Source organism: Acomys minous (assembly GCF_964271855.1).
Source record: "Acomys minous genome assembly, chromosome: 20".
NCBI lineage: Eukaryota > Metazoa > Chordata > Mammalia > Rodentia > Muridae > Acomys > Acomys minous.
Window position 1 is genome coordinate 6,906,151 of NC_140502.1, and position 27,213 is coordinate 6,933,363.

General features: G+C 36.3%; 2 protein-coding genes across 2 annotated transcripts; both read right to left on the reverse strand.

Moving 5' to 3' along the window:
* Window positions 1-1,101: 1,101 nt before the first annotated feature.
* On the reverse strand, window positions 1,102-13,599 carry LOC311590766 (vomeronasal type-2 receptor 116-like; the record flags this gene model as incomplete). Its single annotated transcript, XM_084770027.1, has 6 exons — window positions 1,102-2,006; window positions 4,515-4,638; window positions 6,707-6,919; window positions 8,248-9,060; window positions 9,436-9,634; window positions 13,439-13,599. The coding sequence occupies 6 exons, from the start codon at window positions 13,597-13,599 to the stop codon at window positions 1,102-1,104; spliced, it is 2,415 nt and encodes an 804-aa protein (XP_084626153.1).
* Window positions 13,600-19,479: 5,880 nt separating this feature from the next.
* LOC311590767 (vomeronasal type-2 receptor 116-like) lies at window positions 19,480-26,982 on the reverse strand (the record flags this gene model as incomplete). The annotated part of the gene is made up of 3 exons (XM_084770028.1): window positions 19,480-20,375; window positions 22,223-22,346; window positions 26,827-26,982. 3 exons carry the CDS (start codon window positions 26,980-26,982, stop codon window positions 19,480-19,482), a joined length of 1,176 nt encoding a protein of 391 aa, XP_084626154.1.
* Window positions 26,983-27,213: the final 231 nt, after the last annotated feature.

The window sequence follows — 27,213 nt, forward strand, 5'->3', positions numbered from 1 at the left end:
TTCCCCTTGTAAGGAAGAAAATTGGTTTACCTCCATGTGCAAACATGAGTTCACACTCCCACAAACTTGCTCAAATTTGTAATCACCATTTCACTGGCATTGAGGTCATTCACCCAGATATTATAAAGTTTGATTTTAGTTTGAATGTTTTTATTCTAAAGAAGAAAAGAACATTTGCACTCATCACTATGAACCAAAAGTTATAAATTGTGAAATAAGTAGATCAGGGTCATATAATAGAAAACATAGAACTCGAGTAGCCATGATACTGCTTTGCAATTAGAGGAAACAGTGAGCATCATCTTAAGAAGAGACAGATCATGCACTGCAGCCCAATATTTGGAGGTTATGTACCAACTTTATATATGTCAGTTAGATTTCATTTCCCAGTCGAACTATCTGGCACAAACCAAGAGTCAGTCCCTGGACAGAGCCAACCCCTGACATTATTAATGATACTCTGCTGTGCTTGAAGACAGAAGCCTAACTTTGTTGTCCTCTGAGAGGCTCTGCTAAAAACAGGTTGAAAAAATGTTGAAAAAATGAAAAAAAAAATAAAATAAAAAATGTTGAGACTCACAGCCAAACATTCGGTGATAATAGGGAGTTTTGTGGAACAGTGGGAGGAAGGAGAAATGGACTTGAGGTGACAGGAGCTCCAGAAAAAGACCAAAATTTCCAGCTAAGGAGGGTACAGAGAGGCTTGCTGAGACTGAGGAAACAACCAAGGACAATGAATGAACTGGACATATGCCAAATACACATATGTAGATGATGGACAGATCAGGCTTCATGTGGGTCCTCTAGGAAGAAGTACAGGGGCTGTTACTGACATGGATTTTGATGCCAGAGTTTTGAACACTTCCTCCTTGTGGGACTATCTTTCCAGGACCCAGAGGAAGAGAACAGGCTCAGTCCTGATGCAACTTTGTGATCTCAGTGCATGGGAAGGTGGTCTCCACTAAACTGAGGCATAACGGAGAGGGGATGGAGAAAGGCAGGAAGGGTAGGACTGGAACGAGAGTAAGGATGGCATGTACAATCAGGATAAAAGTTGAATAAATCAATTAATTTAACACATAATATTCATGATATATGACCTTACGGATATGATTGCTCCCTGATCTTTTGAAGAGAATTTTTGTCTGGCCTTAATAAAATGATGTAGCACTTGGGAACAAAGATGCATCCCAGCATGCCTGCACTCGATGCCAAGATGGAAAAGATCTCCACAGCCACCATGACCTTGCCCTTGGTGCTATGGTAGACAGGGAGGAAAGTAATCCAAACAGTGCAAAACACCAGCATGCTGAATGTCAAGAACTTGGCTTCATTGAATGTGTCAGGCAGGTTCCTGGCCAAGAAAGCCACAGTGAAGCTTCCGAGGGCCAGACAACCTAAGTATCCTAGGACACAGTAAAACGCTATAACAGAACCCTTGTGGCAGATAATAATAATCTGGCCATGCTCAGAGTGTGCATCAGTATTAACAGAGGGAGGAGAAGCTCCTAGCCAGATTGAACAGAGAATAATTTGGATGAGTGTACAGAAAGGAATGATGTAGTTAAGTGTTCCTGAAACCAGAATGAATCTCATCCTTCGTGCAGGAGCTGTGACTTTGAAAGCCAGAACCACTGTGATTGTTTTGGCCAACACAGTGGAAATAGCCACAGTGAATACAATCCCAAATGTGATTTGCTGCAGGATGCAGGAGACTGAGTTTGGAAGGCCAATGAAGAGCAAGGAGCAGAGGAAACAGAACATGAGTGACACGAGTAAGATGTAGCTGAGAGCACGGTTATTGGCCTTCACGATGGCTGTGTCATTGTGCTTCAAAAATACCCCAAGAATCAGAGCTGTGAAGGCAGAGAAGCACAAGGCCATTAAGGTGAGAGCCATCCCTAAGGGGTCTTCAAAGCTCAAAAACATCACAGCTTTGTGGATGCAGTTATTCTGCTCTGTGTTGGCATACTGGTCCTCTGGACACTTCACACACAGATCCATGTCTGAATGAGAAAGGACAGATTCGTTAGAACAGCTTCACCAGTTTATGGACAAGACATTTCAGTAAGTCTCTTGAAGATGATTTGCAATACCTACATTTTATTCCTGATAATACAATTGAAGGACATTGCTGTACAGCAAAGCTTATATTTATTAATTCTTATCTTCTCTGAGAACAAAACTGAACCATCATTTGTCTATTTAACTGTGTTGATGAGAACATTTACTTATTTTTCATAAAGCACAGATTTCTTACATTATTTGGAAAGCTATCATGAGATGACTTACTCTGGTAAATTCATAAAATCAAAAATTAACCACAGAATGGTTGAGTGTGTTTTAAAATCACCAACCTTATACATTCATTGTCTCATAAGTTCATTGACTATTTAATTAAAGCTGTCTTTAAGGGAGTTGGAGACTGTGTTCTACTTGGACAAGATCTGTCATAGCTTTTCTTTTTCCAATTGACCAATCTGAACTTATTGATATAAAAGGAATAGTAAAGAACTTATCAGGGTTATGTGTGTGTGTGTGTGTGTGTGTGTGTGTGTGTGTGTGTGTGTTTCCATATGAAATAAACAGGTGATCTCATAAATTTGGAAATAATTTAATTTATATGAGAGAAGTAGGAATGTGAGTGTGAGAAGTAAAATTTATATTAATGTAGTGTTAATAATTGAAAAATGTAAAAATAATTAATATGTCCTTATTTATGTTGTCATCCGGCTGTGTAAAGAACTCTTCAATCTAGTTGATGAAAAGCACTAGGTGTCTACTGAAGATAGATACCTCTAAAACTGAGCACTACAAAGCCCTTCATCTTGATCTCATCTTCGTGGGAAACATTCTGCACATTCCTACTTCCCTAATTCCAATCTGTATGACACACAGACTCTGAATATACTCTGGGGTAAAATATATATTGATAAACATCATAAACAAAATGAAATAAGTACCATTAAGCAAGAGTTGTGGCCCAGATTTTTTTGTGTGTGTAGAACAAAATACATCATTCACAATGTGCTTTTCCCAAATGGCATCCTCAGGAAACTTGATAGCAATTGTATTGATTCAATTGATAATTCAGAGACTTATGTTGTGCTTTCAGATTTAAAAATCATTTTATGTAAAACAATAGATTTCTGGACAACTATAATTTGTTAATTTGCTTGAAAAGCTAGAAAGTTGTCTTAACAATGAAGAGAATGTTCTGCTTCTTCATTAAACCTGTGTTCACTTCCAGAACCCATGTGAGGTGGTTAACAACTGCCTGCAAGTATAACTATAGCTTTCTTAGTTGCCTCTCATCTGCATCTGCTCTTGAGGACATATATCCTCCCAACTCACACATAACATTAATAAAGAAATAATAAAATTTTTGTAGTTATTGATGTAACTACAACTACTTATTGTTAATTTAATGTTTAAGACAATTTTATTACAGTCTGTTTAATACTTTTGCAGTACATTGGAATGCATAAATGTCAGAAGCCGTTTTCTAGGCTTTTGACTCCTCTTGCTTTAAGGTTCCTGGGGATGAAGTACAATCATCATTCTTAGTGTCAAAAGATTTAAATGTTGAGCCATCTCACTGTCCAGAAGTATGTTTTTAAACTTCCATTTCCTTACCAAGTATGAAGGCAAAGGGTGAGAAAAACTATTCATTGGCCATTTGCATTTAGCCAAGCATAAACATATAATCATTTGATTAAAGGGGCTCTGTAGGTGGCAATAAAACTTTAATATTTGTGACTAATTGTTTTCAACACAAAACCACTCTAATTTATTATTTCATGAAATTATCAATTGGGTGCTGTATATAAAATATTTTATAAGACCCTTTATATTTTGGAGATTATGTGTCAACACTTACCCCTACTTTATTAGAAACAAATTACCACAGACACTTGAAAATGGGCTTTAGATATTATATGAATTCTCTCTCTTACATATCAGTTTCTGATAATTTTATAGGTACTATTTTTTTTACCTCTATGCTAATTTTCCTAAGGATACAGATATGGTTTCCCCACCCCAATACCCAATCCAGGCAATGTTTTGACCTAACTGTTCTGCATGGTGCTATGAACATACATGGTGTGCATAGATATATGTAGGGAGACATACATATGTTCAAAAAGAATATGTGCATATTTGAAAGATTAATGATTGGAATGTTTCCTACATGTAGTTATAGAGAGTAATCACAAGGAAAAATCTTGTGTAGAGTTGCTCACACTGCAGTTTGATTATGAAAATTTTTTCGTTGAGAAAATGTCATCTGACATAAATTTTCAATGGATCAAAATGTAGGTCTAGGCATAAGGTGTTGTTAATCTTTCTACTTTTATAAAGAATAATGGAGGAAATTGTATATTTTATTTTTGCAGTTGCTTTTTAGACTCCCTCAGCATTGTGTGTGTGTGTGTGTGTGTGTGTGTGTGTGTGTGTGTGTGTGTGTAGAGGATTACCATTGTGAAGGCTTTACCACAGCAGCACACACTCACTTGTTCCATTAGAAATTTCATTTTCTGGGCAGTGGATACAAATAAAGCAGCAGGCTGACATTCCCTCCTGCCTGAATTGTCTGAATCCAGGACCACAATCAGCACTGCATACAGAGGGTAGCATCTGAGAAATTAATATACATGCTAATATCAGGAGTTTTATCTACTTCTGCCATAACTATATTGTATTAGCATGTTAATGTATCAATAAGATTATTTTATACACAGAAACTGAGGGAACACATTTCACTTAGCACTTTGTGTAACGCCAAACATATGAATCTATTTAAGCAAATGGATGAAAAGTTGAGATTATTACCAAATCTTAGCAATCCAAGAAAAGAGAACTTTCAGTTTACTTTGTGCAAACAGGACAGAAATTGTAACCTGGTTTTCTAGTTAATTTTCATTGAGCTGACACAAATAACAGTGAAATGACAAGATTAGGGGAATCTTAATTGAGGAATTCTCTCTAACAGACTAGCCTCTTTTCATATCTCTGAGGCATTTTATTAATTGGTATGCATTGGAGGAATGCCTAGTTTACTATGAAAAATACTGTCCCTAGGCAAGTATGCATGAGAAATAAAATAGACCAAGCCAGTAAGCAATGCTCCTTCAGGGTCTATGCTCTAGTTTCAGTCTCCAAATTCCTTCCTTATCTTCCCTTGACTGTAATCAATGAGCCAAATCAATCATTTTTCCTCATTTTGACATGGTCAATGCTTAATCACAGCAATGATTTAACAAGTTATGAGTAAAGCAAATCTGAAACGGGTGAACTACCTACTCAATCTCAGATAACAAACATATCCTCCCATAAATTAAGACTGCAAATATGACAAACTGAGTATAAAGATAGTGAGAATGTGTGAAAATACAGACCCTGGTGTGTTGCTAGTGACAAAGTGCTGAGATGATGTGTAGGAAGCTAGAATTTGAATTGTTTCTGGAAATGAGAAGACTTTACAGAGCCTGTGAGTACTGGGAGAACCTGAGTACGACTTAGTTTGTGTAAAGTTAGTTAATGATTAGTTAAGTTAAAAGAAAAATGTATTAGCATTATACTGAACCTGATGAGGGGACTGTATATCCTACATCAGAAATTTGCTGATTCCTACAGGCTCACTTTGAATCCTTAATTCAGTATTAAGGTCTACGTGAAAACCACACTGTCACTCAGGCACAGTCTAATCTCATATTCTCCCCCAGACACAGTTAACTAAAGCTCTTCCTGTGGAAGAGAAAAGGGTCTCATTATGTAGCACTGGGATACCTCAACTCACTATGTAGGACAGGGAACATTTCCTTCTCTCTTTTTGCATATATTTTTGTGAGGACCACAATTGAGCCATGCTAAATTCAGCCATGTTAGAAATTCTGTGCTTAGGCTGCAGGCTGTGCCCTTTGAGTTGTTGACCCTTGCTCAAGGAAGTCTTGTGTTCTAGGCTATCTTTGGATTATCTACCTTTGCAAGAAATAAGGAAGTCCATACAGGGAACTACCCAGAGGATTAAGCAAGTTCTAACAGGGAGCTATTCAGGAGATTGTGTTCTTGTCTGGGGGCTAAGGAAAGTGGGATCTTGTTGACCTTGCTATATAAAATCTTACTCCTCAGCATTAAAGAGAGTCTTGATCAGAAATTTCCAGACTTGTCTCAATTTTCTTGCGTCTCTCTCCCCATTTTCAATCCCCACTCCCTCTTTCAGGTGAACCCTGGTTCGATTCGTTCCATGGGCCAGGACATATTTTCACATTTATTTTGGTACTTGGTAAGATTCTAATGACAATTTTGAAGAAGAGTGGAGACAGTGCATATTGCTGTTCACATTCTGTTCAATTTGTTAAGGCTCTTCAAAATCTTTTTCAAAGATTTCCATAAGTGAGAAAATCACCATAGAGTAATAAGAATGGTACCTCAAGATTATTGCTCATATTATAGAGATAATATCTATGAATCTTCAAACATCGTTTTATCTTCATATTAAAAACAAAACAGGTTCTAATAAAATAAAAAACTGTACACATTGCATGATTAAATTCAATAAAAAATTAATAATAATGTCACATCAAAATAGTAAAAATACATGATATAGGAGGCTAGAAATAGGTTCCTTATGTCACAGTTTATTTCATATCACTAAGTTACAAGAAAGCATAAATGCAAATTAGTACAGTTATGTCAAACTTACCTGTCTACTTCCTGAGGCCCACTCTAGCATGTCTTCAGAAAAATGGAGCTGTTGTCCATGTGGAAAATAGGGGCTAAACTTTCCTATCTTCACCTTAAGTCCAGCACCGTTGGGGGAATTCCTAATGTGATAGATGTCACACTCTTTCTGGTTCATATTCACTTTGTCACCAACAGGATTAGTGAAGTGGCTCTTTCTCAGCAAGGAGTGCATCTGAAAGACAGGAATAATTCTACACTCAATAAACCTTTCCTTGATGAAAGAAAACATTCTGATTTCCTATGAAAGACAATTTGTTAAAGGAGTCTGGATGGAAATCTTAATGAGAGTGAAATGATATATTTACTTATCATAACATTTGCTGAATTTAATTCTCTTAAAGCAACCTAAAAAAGAAAAGCTTAGACATACATGTATTCATCAAAGATGTACAACACACAAATATGTGCATACAAAGACCTACATCCATACATAGATGCACACATAATATATCAACACACATTTACTTACACACACATCAATATAATGACCAAACAGAGATGAACATATGGACACAAACACACACAAATACAGAAATGAACAAAACACATACATAGGCACACACATGTATGTACAGACATATAAACACAAAAAGACACGATGGAATACAAACACCTACACAGATATATTGACTCATACACAGATTCATCCTCACAACATTCAAAGACAGACAGACACACACACTCACACAGCAACACAGATATACATATGTGCAATTGAGTACACAGAAACACGCAAAACATAGAGTGAGGAACATGCAGACACATGCACTGACATATACCCTCAGACAATACACAAAGACAAAAACAAACAGGCACTGAAATATAGTCCAATTTATGTTCACTTTTACAGGCAGACACACAGACACACAGAGTCAGTTGGCCAGAAACAGACATGCATATATATATATATATATATATATATATATATATATATATATATATATATATGTGTGTGTGTGTGTGTGTGTGTGTGTGTGTATGTTTGTGTGTACAAATGTACAGTGAGAAATCTACATTCAAGCACATTAACATACATGTATGTACTGAACTGATTCACAGCAGTATTCTCTGTATAGTTACACTCAGCCTGTGAGGAAGGTCCTCAGAGACTGATGGTTAGACAGAATCAATTGATAAAACATGAGAAATGCATTGTAGTACCTATTACCTCAAATTTTAGAGTGAATGAAAAAAACTCATCTTCTCATCATTTATAGCAATAATTAGGAAATTCCAATTATGTCTACAGTATTTAAAAAGGTGTGATTATATGGAGGTGCTCTATTACAAAATCACTGATATTCATCAATAGTGTCTCCCACTTCAGTGCCTTTATATTGGAGATATATAAAAATCGCTAGACTAACTTTGTCAGGATCAGTTTACAATCATAGATTTTTGGGTGGAATACTTCCTAGTCCATTTCTACCCATTTGGGAAATCTGAGAGACTCATAAAAGGGTATTATTTACACAATAATCATCCAAGAAGAAACACTACCTTCAAGCAGTGATAATCTGGTTCTTTCCCCTTGTCAATTAGATGATTGTTTACCAGGTGAGGAAACATATCAGGAATGACATGGGCCACAAAATACACAGCATTGTATATTTCATAATTGCTATCACTAAAGGCCATGTCAAAAGTCTGTGCCATTAGCCATTCCGATGAGGCATTGGTTGAGCAGTTCTTCATTGTCTTACAGTTAGATGCTGAAGCTTCGCAGTTAAAATCCATCCACTCCTGGCTTGCCAGATATTTATCTGAGTATTTGAGAGGGTTCACTGTCTGCACAAAGTTTTTAAAACCAGAAATCTTACCATGATAATGTGCAAAAGCAAGAATCCCATGGAAGAAGTCAAGTGTGGAGTCTCCCTCTCCTGTAGTCACATCCCACTGTGATGTGGTGATCCATATTCTCTGTATCCCTTCAGATTCCCAACTTCTAAAACTCAAACCTAGAGTACTGTCTGAGCTGCCATAAATGATAACAACATTTGCAGATGATGTCATGATTTGGTTGTAATACACTTCAGCTCTTGACATGTATAACTGCATATTGACAGGGATTACACTCATGGAGGCAAAGCAGATTCTATTTTTTTCCATCTCTCTTCTCAAATATGAGAGAAATTGGATGGCCTGATCATTGTCTGAGATGGCTAGACCGACCCAGTTCCAGCTGTAGTAAAGTAAGAAGGAGACCATGGCCAAGGCAAGTGATGTATCCTCATGGGCCATCTGATGCAGGCAGGGAAATTGTACGTGGTCATTCAGGACAGGATGAAAAGTGCCATAAGTAAGTTGAAGTACCTAGGCCACAGGGAGGAGCATGAGGCAGGATGCCTTCCTAAGAACTTGTAAACATATTCCTATCAGTAATAGTTCTATAAATCCCCCTTACTTGTGACTTCTCTCCTTATCTTTATTTCATACAAATGAATATAGGATCCCCATCAAGTCTCTGAATAAAACCATTTAACTGCATACATTGAAAAATGACCAGTAAGACAAGTCTCGTACTTGCACCCTTCTTAACACCTTGTTAATGCCACCAACAGAGACACAATTTCATTAATTTTAACCACACAAACATCTCACCTTATCATATTTGAAGCTGGAAAAAAATGTGTGAAATATCGCAGATGTTTCATAGTTTGGTCCTGTAAGCACTATTTTACCTTTTACCTTATGGCCACAGTCATAATTAGGAAAACTATTATGACTTTCTTCAAAAAAATGAAGGATATCATATATTTTTGACCTGCTTAGACATTGCGGTAAATTAAATATTAAAGATGTATTTGGTAGAAGATCAGGGTTTCTGTTGACTTCATCCATTGAGAAAGCCAAGGCCAGAGCAAACTTTTGGTTTTCATCTTCTCTTCTATAAAGGTGTAAAATATTTATTATAGATAACGGTCTACAAGGATCATTTGAAATCAATACAATGGCTATGCAGTGCTTGATTAATTTGTCTGCACCTCTAAGTTTGAAGCAAACATTCATTGTAATGAGGTTGGGATGACATAGGAATCTGGAATCTTGGAAAAGCTATACATGTTTATGTGAGTTCATCTCACCAAAATAAGCATTTTCAAGAGAAGGCATTATCCACCTGTGGTTGTTGAGTGCTTGTTCAGAAGGTAAAGATAAGGGAACACTATGTTCAAACTTCAAATCTGATCATGTATTCATTTTTTAGTCATTCAGAAATGTCAAAAAACACATGATGTGTGACTCCCTGAGTTTCTCATATTTCCTTATGAAATTAACTGAATTGGCTGTGGTAGTGAATGAGTGACTGTTGAATAAATGGACAGATTGTTTCTTGGGCCAGATTTGGCTCCTGTACTAAAAATTGATTATAATTAGTGGTCATATATTAAACATATTCCTGCACATCCATCTTCATATTTTTCTTAATCCTGTAGATTATTTTTAGAGGCAGAATAATTTTTAATAACTTCACACATCAGAGATGCGTTTTTTAAAAAATGTATGTTTGACTTTTGAAATCAATCAATCCCCTTCTCAGAAAACTCAATAACCAACAGTACAATATCTGGGGACAACCCATGGACACTTTCTCAACTATGGTCATAACAGCTTTATTCATAACAGAATCCAAAAAAACTATATATATATTGGATATATATATGCACCAAAGAATAGATAATAAAACTATGCTACATTTATACAATGATATACTACTTAGATCCTAAAACCAAGAAAATCACAAAATTTACAGGTTAGTAGTTGTAACTCGAAAAGATCATCCTGAATGGTAATCCAACCAAAAAGGACACACATGGTATGTACTAATTTAGCCACATAGTACAGGATAAACTTATTATAACTCACAGACCCAAAGAAAATAAGTAAGAAGGAGGGGCAAAGAGAGAATGCTTAATTCTCACTCAGAAGCATAAATGGAATAGACAGCCAAAAAAGTTGAAGATAGGGTTCAAGGTAGGAGAGGGAGCACAGAGAGAAATGAAGGTGGATGTCAGACTTGTGGCAGCTGTTGCAGGAGGACAGAAGTCCTCAAGGGATGGGAGAAAGTGGGTATAGACATCTGTCTGTCAAGATGGAGAACTAAGACAGGGTAGGTTCTAGGATAACATCGAAGGTGACTTTAGCTGAGTTTCCTAGTTGAGGGTCATGGGACATAGAGGACATCCTCTAACTAGATTGAACTCCGAATTGAGGGAGGAGGACAGCAATCTACACACAATAACTTTGGTGCAAATTTTACCCTCCCTACAAGACATGCAGTAATAAATATGGAGCAGAAATTGAGAAAATGTCCATCCAGTGCTGAGTCAAAACTGAGACACAGCCATCAGTGAATCAAAACAGATGCTGAGAATCACAGCTAAATGTTGGCCAAAGTGTTGGAAGTCTTGTGGAAAAGCAAGGGAGGATAAGGATAAAAGGACAAAGGAGGGACATGAGCTCCACAAGAAAAACAACAGTGTCAACTCATGAGGGAAACAAAATGTCTTGTGGACACTGACTCACCAACCAAGAGCCATGCATAGACTGGACCTAGGACCCATAAACAGATGTAGCAAATGGGCATCTCAGGCGTCATGTCAATCCGCTGGTGTGGGTACTCTGGGCTGCATCTGACTTGAGCTCTGTTGCCTGTTTTCTAACTCTTTCCCCGGGTGGAGCTTCATTGTCAGGCCACAAGAGAAGAGGACACATTCAGTCCTGATGTGATTGATTAGTTGGGATGGGTTAGTAGTGCAGCTTCCTTCTCTGAAGAACAGAGATTGATATAAAGTGGAAGGAAGGAGAGTGGGACCAAGAGTAGAGGAGGTAAGAGGCTTTGCTTGAAGGTAAAATAAATGAATAAATATATTAATTAAAAGGATGTATGTGTGGATGAATCCCTGTGTCTAAACATTAGCTTTGCTCATTTATGCTATAGTAATGTAACTGATGCCACAATTTTGAATGAGGTTTTGCTCTAGACTACATCTTCATAGCCATAGGAATAAACCTTCTCCAGACATGCATGCACAGATTAAGTGCATGCACAAATATCCCAGGGTCATTCACTTACTTTATTTCTAAAAAAGCATATGTGATGCACATTTGATAGATAGTGTATTTTCTGTTATCAAAAGCATATTTTGACCATACTTCCAGTTATACTATCAGAACACTAGCATCCTACTGAGAATTAGATTCATCTGAAAATTACAGAAAGATTTCTTTGGGCCAATATTACATATTTGTAAAATAGAATATAAAGTGTAAAGCATAAGATAAATCTTTTTGATATCCTTTTAATAAAGATGAGCAACAATTAATTTGGTATATAAGATCTTTTTTGTTTCTCTTTATGGGAAGAATAATCTCTCCTGACTTTTCCTAGTAATTTCATATCATCTAAGAACAAACATCAGACACAATCCCTCATTCTTAATGATTCATTCAGATTTAAATATAATTAGTTTTCCACTTAGAAATTGGTTCTTTGTGGTATCATTGTCTATAAAGTAGCCCATTCTGAAATAACCTTTATTACCATACAGAAAATTGATATTGAAATTTTCAATGGGACACAATATGATTTTGAGACTAGAGTTTGTGTGGCTCAAATACTAACTCATGCATGCTAAACATAAGAAACACTAGTTGCTTCAGCTGTCAGAGTAGACTAGTAGCATAAAGTGCTGTGCTTGAAAAGAACTAACAGAAACCCATAAATCCAAAATGTGTACAGTAACCACATGGCAAAATATGCAATTGTACTTAGTAAATTAATGAAAGAGAAACATAAGTGGCAAGTGTGATAAAAGTGTCAGAAAATAAGCAACTTAGACATAAAAAGGAGGCATATAATTTTTAAATAAATAAGATGAACTGCTGGGAAATTCCTCCAATCCAATTTTCAGCCACTGTCAACTAGACATGCTATAAATGCAATTCTGTCTAGTGACAAGGAAAGTAAATTGTCACAACTAGTAGTGATACCCTCACTTTTCAAGTATAAAATATACAGTCTAAATATTCCTTCTTAATGTTAAAGAGAGAGTAAAGAACTGGGATTTATAATACATAAAAGTCAGTGGTTGCATATGTATACAAGTTACGATGGTAATATAAGGGCTAGTTTAAGTTCACATTAGACAGAAATCCTACTTACATTCTTGATGCAGGTTCAGAAGTCATACTGTTACCACATCCAGAGAATTTCAGAGAAGAACTGAACATCTGTGTGAAAGCTCTCTGTACCTAGGTGTAGTCCAAACATTAGAGTCCCCAGCACAGGTACTGGTAGCTACACACTGACAGAAAAGTTATCTGTACCTTCTCAGATTGAAATTTATTGAAATAGTATGGGAGAATTTTTTTAATAAAGCACTGAATAGTGTGCTTTGGAAACTGTCAAAAGGAGGGCTACGCCTGGGGATCACGGTAAAGATTCCTATGTTCACTCAGTGTCTAGCCTTGAAATCAGAAGGCTAACTAGAAGAAACATAAAATACTATGTCGACCAAATTAAAGTCATAAAATAGCATTGAATTTATAACAGAATTCAGAGTTGTTTAATGGTGAACACATTGGAAAAACAAGACAGAGTATTCAAAGCATTGTTCGGTGTCTCATCTTTACACTTCTCCTGAAATACTTGTGCAGAAATCTACATGATAAAATATACAAAGGCACTTACAGCATATCCAGAATGTTGCTAAAATAGTCTTTCTTCACTTGCCCTTGCACTGCGTGAAGAGTGATGACACAAGCTGTCATAAAGTTGCCACCCTCTTTTTCATTCCGCCTCATTCTCCAAAAGCAATTGGAAGAAATAGAACTGGCCACGAGAACCGCCATGTTCAGAAGCAAGTATAACAAAGACAAATTTAACATCTTTGTCCTAGTGTAAACCTGTGTGTTATGGATTATGAAGTGTCATGCATATCAGCCTATCAGATGGGCACCCATGTGTTCCTACTTTCTTTTATATTTCTGGACAATGTAAAGTCTACTTGCGCATTCATGTTTCGTTTTCTCCCCAAGGCCTTTTCTCATTCTTGGAGGAATCTTCCCTGGGGCTTGTCATCTGAGGTCCACAGTCCATGTGATAAACATGATTGATAAATATATATCACAATAGTTCTGTCTCTGGTTCCATGACATCATTCATGTTTGCGGAAGTAAGATCCCTAAGCAGAGACACTTTTATTAAAATTTAGTCTCAGAGCTATATTAAAAATGTTTGTGTGATACCACTAAAAACTATGTCACTAGATGTTTTTTAGATGATTCACAGTGAAACATAAGTTATTGATTCAGGAGTGACACACTGTTGAGTCTTGCTATATCCAAAAATCATCCACCGACTCACAAAATGGCAGATAATTTGCATGTTAAATATTGATTTTTTAAATGGTAAACAAGATCTAGAGAGAATTCCAGATGTTTTTGTATCATTTCAAGTATTAAATAAGATGCATAACTCCATTAACACCTACATTATTAATGAGAAACTAAGTTAAATATTTGAGTTCTAACACATGATCTCCATCCTAGATCCTCAGTTCTCACAGATCAATAACTTTGGTGACCAATTTCTTGAATTTCACCTTTGATTTTCAACATTGAATTTGGCCTTTTATACTCAAGTAATGTCTGTAAGTAATTCTTATGCTGAGTATCTTTGAAGTGGATAAGAATTAGGAAACAATCATGGATTTCATTGTAAAATCTTCCTATACCATTTTCCTGTTTATTTGAATAATATTCTTGGTTATACACTAGAATCTACATTGTCAGTGTGATGATGATATTTTCTTCCCATTGGCATCACTAGGTACTCCATCCTTAATTCCTCTAGGCCATGGCAGTTCTGAAATAATACTTGTCCTACTTTATTTGTGTAAAACCGCATATGTCACATATGCACACCAACAGACACTTATACACATAGACTATTGAAACTATAGTCTACAAAATCTCTGAATTTCCCAAGTTTTACTGTGTAGCTTAACATGATGACTACAATTGCCAAGAGTGTTATTATTTTTCCAGGTTGAGCACAACCCCATTATTTATAGTGAGACCACCATGTGTTTTTCATCAGAATTCAAGTAAGTGTAGAAAAATATGGACCCTGTAATTGTATTTGTTTAGTTTTATCTTTGATTTTTGATTTCAGTAATTTATGAATTAAATAGAAGTAAATTTTTATGCATATATAAGCATTTACATTATTTAATTAAAATATCATTCTGTATATTCAAGATATAAGATATTTAATTAGTCTTTCAACATTCTAAGAATGCATTGCAAATAGCAAAAATTACTATATACATATGAAGGTAAAATCACACAAATTTGGATGACATGTCTTATTTATTTGCCCATCAGTTAAAAGACATTAAATTTGATATCATATCTTGTATATTCCAGAAAAAAACAAGGCAGACAAGTGTCTTTGTGCTATGCTTACTTGCATACATACATAATTCATAAGAGGTTTGATATAGCAAAAAATATTCTTACACTTGCCAAATGAAGTAGATGTATCCTGTTTACCACATTGGAGCCCTCAGTTTCAACTCACACTACAAACATTTAAGGGAACTTTCACAATTCCTCTATTTTCATTAACTTATCTTCCCATTCTCATCATGATGAGGGACACTCCTCCTGACTATTGTTTCATATTTTTATATCTGAACTAACATAATTTGAAGTTTTGCCAAATTAGATAAAAGTTAAAAATATAATTCTGGATATGAGGAAATATGCACTAGGAGGTATGGAGTTATGACCCAGTCATTAAGAACAGAGACTGTCCTGACAGAGATCTAGGTTTCGAATCCAAGTATCCATATAGAGCCTATAACCATTTATAAATTCAGTTCTAGAGGATTTGCTTACCTATTCTAAACTCGGTTCACTCATAAGCATAAGATGAATGAATTATTTTTAACACAGAAGCATGTATTACTATCTATTGAAAGCTATCGAAGGCTTTTATTTATATTTTCTCACAGAGATATTTTTAACAAGATTAATATAAAAACACAAAACAAAATATATCACATCAAAGGTGCACAAGGCAAAATAACAAAAGGGTAAACACCCAAGAGAAGGCACAAGAATCAGATGTACACTCATTCATACACACACATACACACACACACACAGAGAGAGAGAGAGAGAGAGAGAGAGAGAGAGAGAGAGAGAGAGAGAGAGAGATTTTAACCCATATTAACATCAAAGGTATGCTATATATGCAAGTGATCTGATTCAGACCATGTACGACCTGTGATTTCAGCTTAAGCCTTTTTGAGTGCATATGAAATTTTCTCAGTTGATTTAGAGGCCTTATGAAGGATATGGATTTTCTTTCATAGATGTTTGAAGTTCTATGATTGAATCTTCTAGTCCACGATTCATTACTCCATCTCTTGATTTCTCTTAGAAAAGCTTGCCTCTAAGGTGCTTGTTTTCTTATCTAAGTTCTCTTGTTCCTGCCTTTCTTCTGTCTGTGCTTTTATGATTGTTTCCATTATCATGTTCAGATCTTGAACTGTTTCATTGATTTCCTTCATCTGATAGTTTGCATATTCCTGAAGTTCTTCCAGTGCCTCTCTATAGGCCTCTTTAAGGTCTTCAATCTTTTTGGCGGCATCTTCCTGCATTTGTTTATGTATTTTATTCATTTTCTCCATTATCATCTTCATTACTAAGGATTTGTGGTCATTTTCTTGTGTTTCAATTGTATTTGAGATGTCATGGTTGATTTCTTTGAGATAGCTATTATCTGGAGATGCCATGTTGTTTTGGGTTTTGTTATTTATAGTTTTACACTGGACTTTAGTCACCTTGATGTCTCTGACATTGAGACTTAGATTCTCTTGTCCTTCTCTGGATAAGGCAGGTGAGCTGATTGCATCTCCAGGGGATGTTACAACACCCCAGGATTACCCACTGATTCAGAAGAGACTGGTGCTGTTGCTCTATACCCTAAGGATCTCTTTGAGGTAGTTTAGATAATGCGGACTGTCCTGTCTTTGACTGGGCTTTGAAATTTCTACCCTCAGCCACCGGGTCATTGGGAGCCAAGGCTCAATGGAACTTAGAGTACTGGAACTCCTGCTGGCTTGTAATGATTGGCTAGGTTTTTGCATAATCCATCCAGGCCATGGGGCCTAGGTTAATTCCTGCTTGAGATAGCATATACTGTCCTCTAGCTTCCGGTAGTTAGCTGGGCTTCCACCAGATCCCTTCATGCTGGTTCATTCCCATCTGGGTGTGCGCAGGCACACCTGCTATGTTGTGGCAGCAGGTTAGGCTCCACCATAGCTTGTGGGAATGGGTCCCTGGGTTGGCACAGGAGGTTAGGTTCAGACCTCTCTAGAGCATGGGAGGCCCTGCTGAACTGTGTTGGCTAGCTAGGCATTTGCAAGATTGCTTCAGGCCAGACTAGTTATGCCCAATTGAGAAAAGACTGTCTGATGGGATGGCTGGTTTGGCTTTTGCCTGCTCCATTCAGACCAGGACTCCATAGAAGATTCGAGCTGAGTGTGTGGCTATGAAGCTATAGCTAGAGTGCATGTCCACAGCCACGTGGGCCGTCCTGTGGGCCCATTGTCCCTCTGTAGATGGGCATAGATATCTCAGATCAGATCTATCCCATATCCACACTCTCAGTTTCCCCCTGTGCCCAATGGTTCTGATACTATTGTGTGTTCTAAGGATCAGTCAGAGAGGGAGAGAAAATGTAAAGATGAGGTAGGCACTCTTGGCTGCTTTGGGCTTTGGTTTTTGTGCCTGTGTGATCACCAGCACCTGGGGATTTCTCTGGACTTATGGCTAGGTCTGAGGTCAGGTGAACCTGTTTTCCAGAGATTTCCCTGGGAAAGCAGATCTGGAGGTCAGCACATCAACACCCACCCTTCAGTCTCAGATACCAAGTCCATGCTATAGAGCGTGACTGCAGATCACCAGAGTAGGTACTCGTTCAAATTCTGGGGACTGGAAACCTGTCCTCCCTTGGCCTCTTGGACGAAATGACGTCGGACCCACCTGTGGTCCGGACACTGTGGTCCCATTTGACTTAAACCTCTTCAGGTCTTCTGGTCTGTAGATCCAAGAAGGGTCCCTATTCTCCATCAGGCAGTGTTTGGCACAACCATTTTTGATCTTCCTGAAAAGCAGTATCCTTATGCAGAGTGTTTAAAATATTCTCCTATAATATTCTTAAAGATTATACATATATATATATATATATATATATATATATATATATATATATACAGATATATATATGTCAGTGTGTAAATGCATGTGTGTGTGTGTCTGTGTGTGTGTGTGTGTGTCTGTGTGTGTGTTCATGTCTTGTTTTGTGCACAGGTGAGTCCAGGTAAACATATAAGCCAGAAGAGGACATCTTATGCTTTGGAGCTATTCTGTCATAAGGTTAATAACATAATTTTCAGGGTTGAGCAGTTAATCAGGCCTTATTAAAAAGCAGGATATGATATGAGATACTAAAGATAAGACACAAAACCTTATTCTTTAGTATTCTTTACGTTTATCAAACCGTCACTCTTCCAAGTTGAAATCATCTACTTCCTTGGATTACATCAAGATTCCCTTACCATCCCCCTTAGGGAGGAAAATTCTTTTACCTTCATGCACAAACATGAGTTTACTTTCCCACAGACTTCCTAAATTTTTAAATCACCATTCTACTGGCATCAAAGTCATTCACCCAGATAGTAAAAGAAGTTTGATGTTATTTTGAACCTTTTTTATTCTAAAGAACAAAAGAATATTTACACTGTACACTATTCCCCTATTGTTATAAATTGTGAAATAAGAAGATCAGAGCAAGATTATACGGACAACATAGACGACTCTAATAGCCATGAGACTGCTATGCATCATCATTAGAGGAAGCAGTGAGCATCATCCTAAGCAGAGACAGATCATGCACTGCAGACCTATATTTGGTGGTTATATACCAACTTTATATTTGTCAGTTAGAATTCACTTACCAGTCAGACTACTTGGCACAAACCAAAAAACAGTCCATGGACAGAGCCAACCCCTGAGATTATTAATGATACTCTGCTATTCCTTCAGACAAAAGCCTAACTGTGTTGTCCTCTGAGAGGCTCTGCTAAACACAGGTTTAAAAGAAACGCTGAGACTCGCATTCAAACATTGAGTGATAATAGGAAGTCTTGTGGAACAGTGGGGAGGAAGGAGAAAGAGACTTTGAGGTGACAGGAGCTCCAGAAAAAGACCAAAAGTTCCAGCTAACCAAGGCCCTTAAGGGCTTGCTGAGACTGAGGCAGCAACCAAGAACCATGCATTCCTGGACCTATTGCCCCTACACCTATGTAGATGATGGGCAGCTCAGGCTTCATGTGGGTCCTCTAGTAAGAAGTATGAGGGGAGTTGCTGACATGTATTGTGATACCAGATTTTTGATCACTTCCTCCTTGTGGGACTATCTTTCTAGACCCCACGTGAATAGGACATGGTATGTTCTGATCCAACTTGGAGAGCTGGCATGCATAGGAAGGGGGTCTCCACTAATCTGAGGCATAGGGGAGAGGGGATGGAGAGAGGGAGGGAGGGAGGGAGGGTGGGACTTGAAGGAGAAAAAGGATGGGGTCTACAATCAGGATGTAAATTGAGTAAATAAATTAATTTAACACAAAGTATTCATGAAATATGAGGTTAGGATTATTATTTCTCCCTGATCTTTGGAAGGGAATTTTTGTCTGGTTTTAAAAAAATTATGTAGCACTTGGGAACAAAGATGCATCCCAGCACACCTGCACTGGAAGCCAAGATGGAAAAAATCTCCACAGCCACCATGACCTTGCCCTTGGTGCTGTGGTAGACAGGGAGGAAACTTATCCACACAGTGCAAAACACCAGCATGCTGAATGTCAGGAACTTGGCCTCATTGAATGTGTCAGGTAGGTTCCTGGCCAAGAAAGCCACAGTGAAGCTTCCCAGGGCCAGGCAGCCTAAGTATCCTAGGACACAGTAAAATGCTATAACAGAACCCTTGTGGCAGACAATGATGATGTGGCCATGCTCAGAGTCTGCATCAATATCAACAAATGGAGGAGAAACTCCTAGCCAAATTGAACAGAGAATAATTTGGATGAGTGTACAGAGAGGAATGATGTAGTTAAGTGTTCCTGAAACTAGAATGTACTTTATCCTTCTTGCAGGAGTTTTGACATTGAAAGCCAGAACCACTGTGATTGTTTTGGCCAACACAGTGGAAATAGCCACAGTGAAAACAATTCCAAATGTGATTTGCTGCAGGATGCAGGAGACTGAGTTTGGAAGGCCAATGAAGAGCAAGGAACAGAGGAAACAGAACATGAGTGACATGAGTAAGATGTAGCTGAGAGAGCGGTTATTGGCCTTCACGATGGCTGTGTCATTGTGTTTCAAAAATACCCCAAGAACCAGAGCTGTGAGGGCAGAGAAGCACAAGGCCATTACAGCCAGAACCATCCCTAAGGGGTCTTCATAGCTCAAAAACATCACAGCTTTGTGGATGCAGTGATTCTGCTCTGTGTTGGCATACTGGTCCTCTGGGCACTTCACACACTGGTCCATGTCTGATTGAGAAGGGTAGATTTGTTAGTACAGCTTCAGCAGTTTATTGCCAAGACAGTTCCACAAGTTTGTTGTAGAAGCTTTGAATTTGCCTGCAGTTTCTTGGTCATTACATAATTGAAGGATGTTACTGTATATAAATGCTTATATTTAATAATTTTTTGTATTTACAGAGAACAAAACCAAACCATCATTTGTCTGTTAAATGTGTTGATGAGAAGATTTATCATATGTTCATAAAACACAGATTTCTTACATTGATCTGAAGGCTATCATGAAGTGACTTAGACTGGTAAATTCATAAAATCTAAAATCATTAAGCACAGTGGGGCTGAGTGTGTTTTAAAATCACCAATCCCATACATTTGTTACCCCCTAGTTCATTGATTGTTTAATTAATGCTGTCTTTATGAGAGATGGACACTGTATTCTATTTGGATAAGACCTATAATAGCTTTTCTTGTTTAATTGACCAACGAAATATGTCGATATAAAAGAAACAGTAAAGAAATCATCAGGGTTGGGGTTTGTGTGTGTGTGTTTGTGTTTGTGTGTGTCTGTGTGTGTGTGTATGTTTTGTGTGTGTGCATATGTGTGTGTTTATATTGGTGTGTCCATATAAAAGAGACAGTTGACTTTATAAATTTGGTAATTATTTGATTTATATGAGGGAAGTAGGAATGTGAGTGTGAGAAGTAAAATTTATATAAATGCAATATTAATGTTTCAAAATTGTAAAAATAATAATATCTCCTTATTTATGTTGTCATCTAGTTGTACAGACAATGAATTCCTGAGTCTTGATCATGAGAATCTTTAACCGTATCACTGACGGTAGTAACCTATACAGACTGAGCAGTACACAGCCTTTCATCTTGATCTCCACTTACACTATGGTCCCTGGAGATGAATTACAGTCATCATTCTAAGCAGCATAAATTTTCAATGTTGAACCATCTAACTCTCCATAATTGTATTTTCAGAACTTTCGAGAGTATTGAAGCAAAATATGAGAAAAACTGTTCATTGGCTATTTTCATTTAGCCAAGCATAAACATATAATCATTTGACTAAAGGGGCTCTGTAGGTGGCATTAAAACTTTAATATTTGTGACTAATTGCTTTCAATACAAAACCACCCTAATTTACTATTTCATGAAATTATTATGGTTGCTGTATATAAAATATATTATATAAGACCCCTTAGATTTTGTAGATCTTATGTGAACACTTATCCCTACTTTACTAGAAACAAATGGCATCAGACACTTGAAAATGGACTTCTAGATTTTATATGAATTCTGTCTCATATTTCCCATTTCTGATAAATTTACTAGTAACTTTTTTTGTCTCTACACTAATTCTCCTAAAGATACAGATTTAGTTTCCACACCTCCATTGCCCTGTCCAATGGATCATTTGCCTCATCTGTTCTACATGCAGCTATGTACATACATGGTGTGCATAGACATATGTAGATAAACATACATATGTTCGAAAAGAATAAGTGCATATTTGATAGTTTAATGACTGCAATATGCCTTACATGTAGTATTAGAGATGAATGAGTAGGAAAGAACTTGTATAGAATTGCTCACACTGCAGCTTGATTATGAAAATTATTTCTTTGAGAAATTGTGATATGACATAAATTTTCAATGAATCAAAATGTAGGTCTAGGCATAAGGTTTTTTGGTTATGATGTTGTTAATGTTTGTATTCCTAGAAAGACTAACAGAGAAAATTGTATATTTTATTTTTGCAGTTGCATTTTAGAGTCCTTCATCATCGCTTTGTTGGTGGAGAGGATTACCAATGTGAAGGCTTTACCACAGCAGCAAACACTCACTTGTTCCATTAGAAATTTCATTTTCTGGGCAGTGGACACAAATAAAACAGCAGGCTGACATTCCTTCCTGCCTGAATTTCCTGAACCCTGGACCACAATCAGCACTGCACACAGAGGGCAGCATCTAGGAAAATAAGATACATGCTAATATCAGGAGTTTTATCTACTTCTACCATAACTATATTATATTAGCATGTTAAAATATCAATAAGTTTATTTTACATACAGAAACTGAGGTCCTAATGTCACTTACCAGTTTGTATAATGCCAAACATATGAATCTATTAAAGTAAATAGATGAAAAGTTGAGATTTTTACCAAGTCTTAGAAATTTAAGAAAAGAAATTTTTAGCTTATTTGTGAAAACAGTGCATAAATTGCAACCTGGTTTTCTAAATAATTTTCATTGAGCTCACACAAAGTACAGTAAAAAGAAAGGTTTAGCAGAACCTTAATTGAGGAATTTTTTCTAACAGACTAGCCGCTTTTCATATCTGTGAGGCATTTTATTAATTGGTATGCATTGTAGGCATGCCTAGTTTACTATTGAAAATGCTGACCCTAGGCAATTATGTATGACAAATCAAGCAGAGCAAGACAGTAAGCAAAGTTCCTTCAAGTGTCTATGCTTTTGTGTCAGTCCCCAAACTCCATTCTTTCCTGCCCTTGGATGCAATCAATGAGCCAAATCAATAATTTTTTCATCACTTTGCTTATAGTCAATCTTTAATCACAACAATAGTTTATCAAGTTATAAGTAAAACAAATCTGAAACAGGTGAGCTATCTTCTTAAACCTCAGAAAACAAACATCTCCAATAAATCTTGACAAATGCAGTTTAATGAAAAAATAGCTGAAAAGATAGATCCTGGTGTATTGGCAGTGACAAAGTGCTGAATTAATATGTAGGAAGCTAGAATTTGAATTGTTTCCTGAAATAAGAAGACTTTACAAAGTCTGTGAATACTGGGAGAGCCTGAGTAAAATGTAGTCTGTGTAAAATTAATTGAATGGTTTCTTAAGATGAAAGGAAAAATTTTGTATTTCACTGAACATAGTGATGGGGCTGTATTTGCTTCATCAGAAATTTGCTGATTTTTGCATGCTCACTCCAAACCCTTAATTCAGGATTAAGTCTATGTAAAAACAACACTGTTGCCAGGTGTGGTGGCTCATGCCTTTATTCCCAGCACTAGGGAGGCAGAGGTAGGTGTGTCACTGTGAGTTCCAGGCCAACCTGGTCTATAAGGTGAGTCCAGGACAGCCAGAGCTAACACAGAGATAAATCCTTTCTCCAAAAAACAAACAAAAAAACAAGCAAACAAACAAAAATCACACACTGTCATTCATGCACAGTCTAATCTCATATTTTTCCCATATACAGTTAACTACAACTCTTCCTGTGGTTGAGAGAAAGGGTCTCCCTATGTAGCAACCGGGAACCTCAACTCCCTATGTAGAACAGGAAACATTTCTTTATTTTACATATATTTTCATTTTTATTTTGGCACTTTAGGTAGGATTTTCATTACTATTTCAAAGAAGAGTGGAGACAAGGCTTTTTGCTCTCCAATATCTGTTCAATTTTTAAAGGCATGGTCTCTATGTTGCGCTGCCTGCCTTGGATTAGCTATATAGGCCAGGCTGGCCACATAAGGATAGAGAATTTCCTGCCTCTCTCTGCAAAGAGTTTGGATTAAAGACACACATCTGGCTTCTTTCTTATTTTAATGGATTTTAAATTTTTTTCTCTTCAACTTGTATGATGCTATCAGTCTGTTTGCCATAGAAAATCCTATTCTGTTATGATGTGTCCTTTCTACTCCATCAATTTTTGTTTTTAAACAGTGAATGGATAATGGACTTCTTTAAAAGCATTTATGTTTGTTTTTGGATAATCATGTTCTTCCGCCATAAAGTGTATTTATGCAATGTATCTCATTTAGTTGATCTGTATTTGTTGAATCGTGCTTATACCACTGGTTTAAGTAGGCTTAGGAGCAGAGACTGATCATTCTGTTGTCTTGTTGAGTGCTCTTGGTAGGTTTTAGTTAAGAATTATTCCAAACAATATCCATAAAGGTGAGTTCTCACATTTTAAAAAATTATACTTCATTATAATATTTCTCCCCAATTCTTATAGAATAATTCTGTTCAGGTTTATAAATAACATTTTCTCCATGAAGGTAACACAGGATGCTTTGTTTTTATTGTTATTGTTTTATTAATCCAATTTTGTTTTTTGTGTATTTTATTAGATAATGCTATTATGAGCATTAATTTATTTTTGAAAATTGTTTGGTAAATATTGTTTATTTGTTGTTATTGCAATGATTGGTACTTTTCTAATAGTTGTTTTTCTCTGGATTTTCATACTGTCTATAAGTTCCTTTGACATCTTGTGTTCAACTTATGTGGGGTTCCTTTAGTGACTTTCATAGTGCTGCTTAAATGGTTATGAACTCTTGTGATTGTGTCTGCTATTGAATTTTATTCTCTATCCTTCTACTATGAATAATAACCTTGCTGAGTATAGTATTGTGGTTGGCAGTTATGATTCTAAATGCTTGGAATACATCACTGTTACTCTTCTTCTTTAAGAATTTCCATAGAAGAATCTACTGTTGTACAGCCATGGTGTTCTGCACTGCAGCCTTCAATTTTATTTGCCACAAAACAACTTTTAAGGTAAATGTGTCAATGGCTGTTTCTTTATTGATATTGAGTATTTGGTATTTGAATACCTATTGTATCTTGATTGCCACACATCTCCCTGGAAATTTACAACCACTTTTTATTGGAAATTGTGCTGAAGACATGAGTGTGCCCTTCTCCTCTCATGCTCATGGTTTGTAAATATGATCTTTTAATCATAACACTTTGGTTTCCCATGCTTTTAAGTCTTCTAAATTGGTTTATCTTTGTCATACATTAAAATTTCTAAAACTTACGAAATATCTTTGTGCTTGGCCATCATGTTTTCATCTTGAAGTATTCTTTTGGTGAGACTTTTCTCATGGAATTTAATTTCACTTATTTTGTTTTTCCTTTACATACTTTTGTGTGAATATTTTTGTTATTTTGTACCCTTATAGGATTCCTGTTTCATACACTCTTTCACTACCTTATTGTATGCAAGTACTTTTGACCTTATTGTATCCTTCCAGAAGTAATTTGTGTCTCTTCAATTTTTAGGGAAAATTCTTATAATCGTTCTTTGAAATCTTTGTTTAGTATGCCACTGAACCTTAAAGTCTATGACTCTAACACTTTGAGGTATGTTGCTTTGATATTATCATTTTTATGTTTGTTTGATGCTGCATGTATCCTGTTATGCATACTCCGGAGCAGAGCGCTAGCTCTATGTTTTTAATTCTCAATTCTTATTAAAGTGGATGTTTTTGTAATGTTGTAGCAAGGTATAGTTAGAACACAGGTAAGATTTTATTCCTGTCATTGAATGGATTTGTAAGTGAGTAGCTACACTTTTAGCTCACACGTTAATTGACTTGGCTTGACTCCCCTTATCACACGGAGAAGGAATAGTTACTTTAAATTTCATAGCATGTGATCAACTGAATATATCACTTAGGATCTAGCTTAAATAATTTCTGAGCTTTGTACTTGTAGTTTCATAGGACAAATAGGATGTCTTAATACCAACCACATCAGAATTTTTACCTCTATTCTACCCTGGAGACATGAGGTTATATTTAGTTTACAAATTTTCTCACAATCAAATTTGTATTACTACCAGTATCTCCCAATATAGAGAAGGAAACTAGCCATAGCCTTATTAGTTTGAATGAACTATGCAAGAATTTATGGACCAAGCAAGGATACTTTTGTGAACATTTTCTTTTATGAGGGATAAAATATGGCTTGAAAAATGGACAAAGTCTCCATATCAATTAATTTCTTGCCCACACTGTGTACCACTATTCTCTCTCCAGTTCCCAGGTATCCATTTCACTCTCTGGTATTCTTATGCATCCCATATACCAGTGTTGCATGGGCATGCATGCAGACAAAAGCCCCATCACATACAAAAGAAAATAGAAAGAAAGAAAATAAACAGTTATAATTCACAGAATATCTAATATTTATAACAAAATGGTAATTAATTATTAGAGTTGTTGACAATTCAGGGCCTCCTTGTAAAATGGCTTAAAGTAATTTTTATAATAAAAATTATTTATAGTTTTTAAATGACTTTGTATTTTTATTTACTCCATCCTTAAATCAGCCTGAGGCTCTTTAACATCTATTCCAGAGGTTCTCCATAAGTGAGGAAATAACTATTTAGTTATTAGAATGGCACCGCGAGAATATTGCTTATTTTATAGGAAATAATATCATTGAGTTGTTAAGCATAGTTTATATTCATATTAAAAACGAAACAGGTTCTGATAAAATAAAAATTATGGCATACATTGCAGGTTTAAAAATCCTTAATGAATTAATAAAAGTGTCATATGAAAATAATGAAAATAAGAAACATGATATGGGAGTTTAGAAATAGGTTCTTTATGTAATGGTTTATTTCATTTCACTACATTACAAGAAAGCATAAATGCAAATAAGTACAGTTATGTCAAACTTACCTGTCTACATCCTGAGGCCCACTCTAGCATGTCTTCAGAGAAATGGAGCTGTTGTCCATATGGAAAATAGGGGCTAAACTTTCCTATCTTCACCTTAAGCACAACACTGTGTGGGGAATTCCTAATGTGAAAAATATCACACTCTTGATGGCTCATATTCACTATGTCACTAACAGTATTAGTGAAATGGCTCTTTCTCAGAAAGGAGTGCATCTGAAAGACAGGAAGAATTCTATAATCGATATGCCTTTCCTTGATGTGAGAAAATGTATTATGATTTTATCTGACATGCATTTTTCCCAAAGGTATCTGGAGGGAAATCTCAATGAAAGTGAAATGATAAATTAACTTATCATAATCTTTGCTGAATTGTAGTTAACTGAAAGG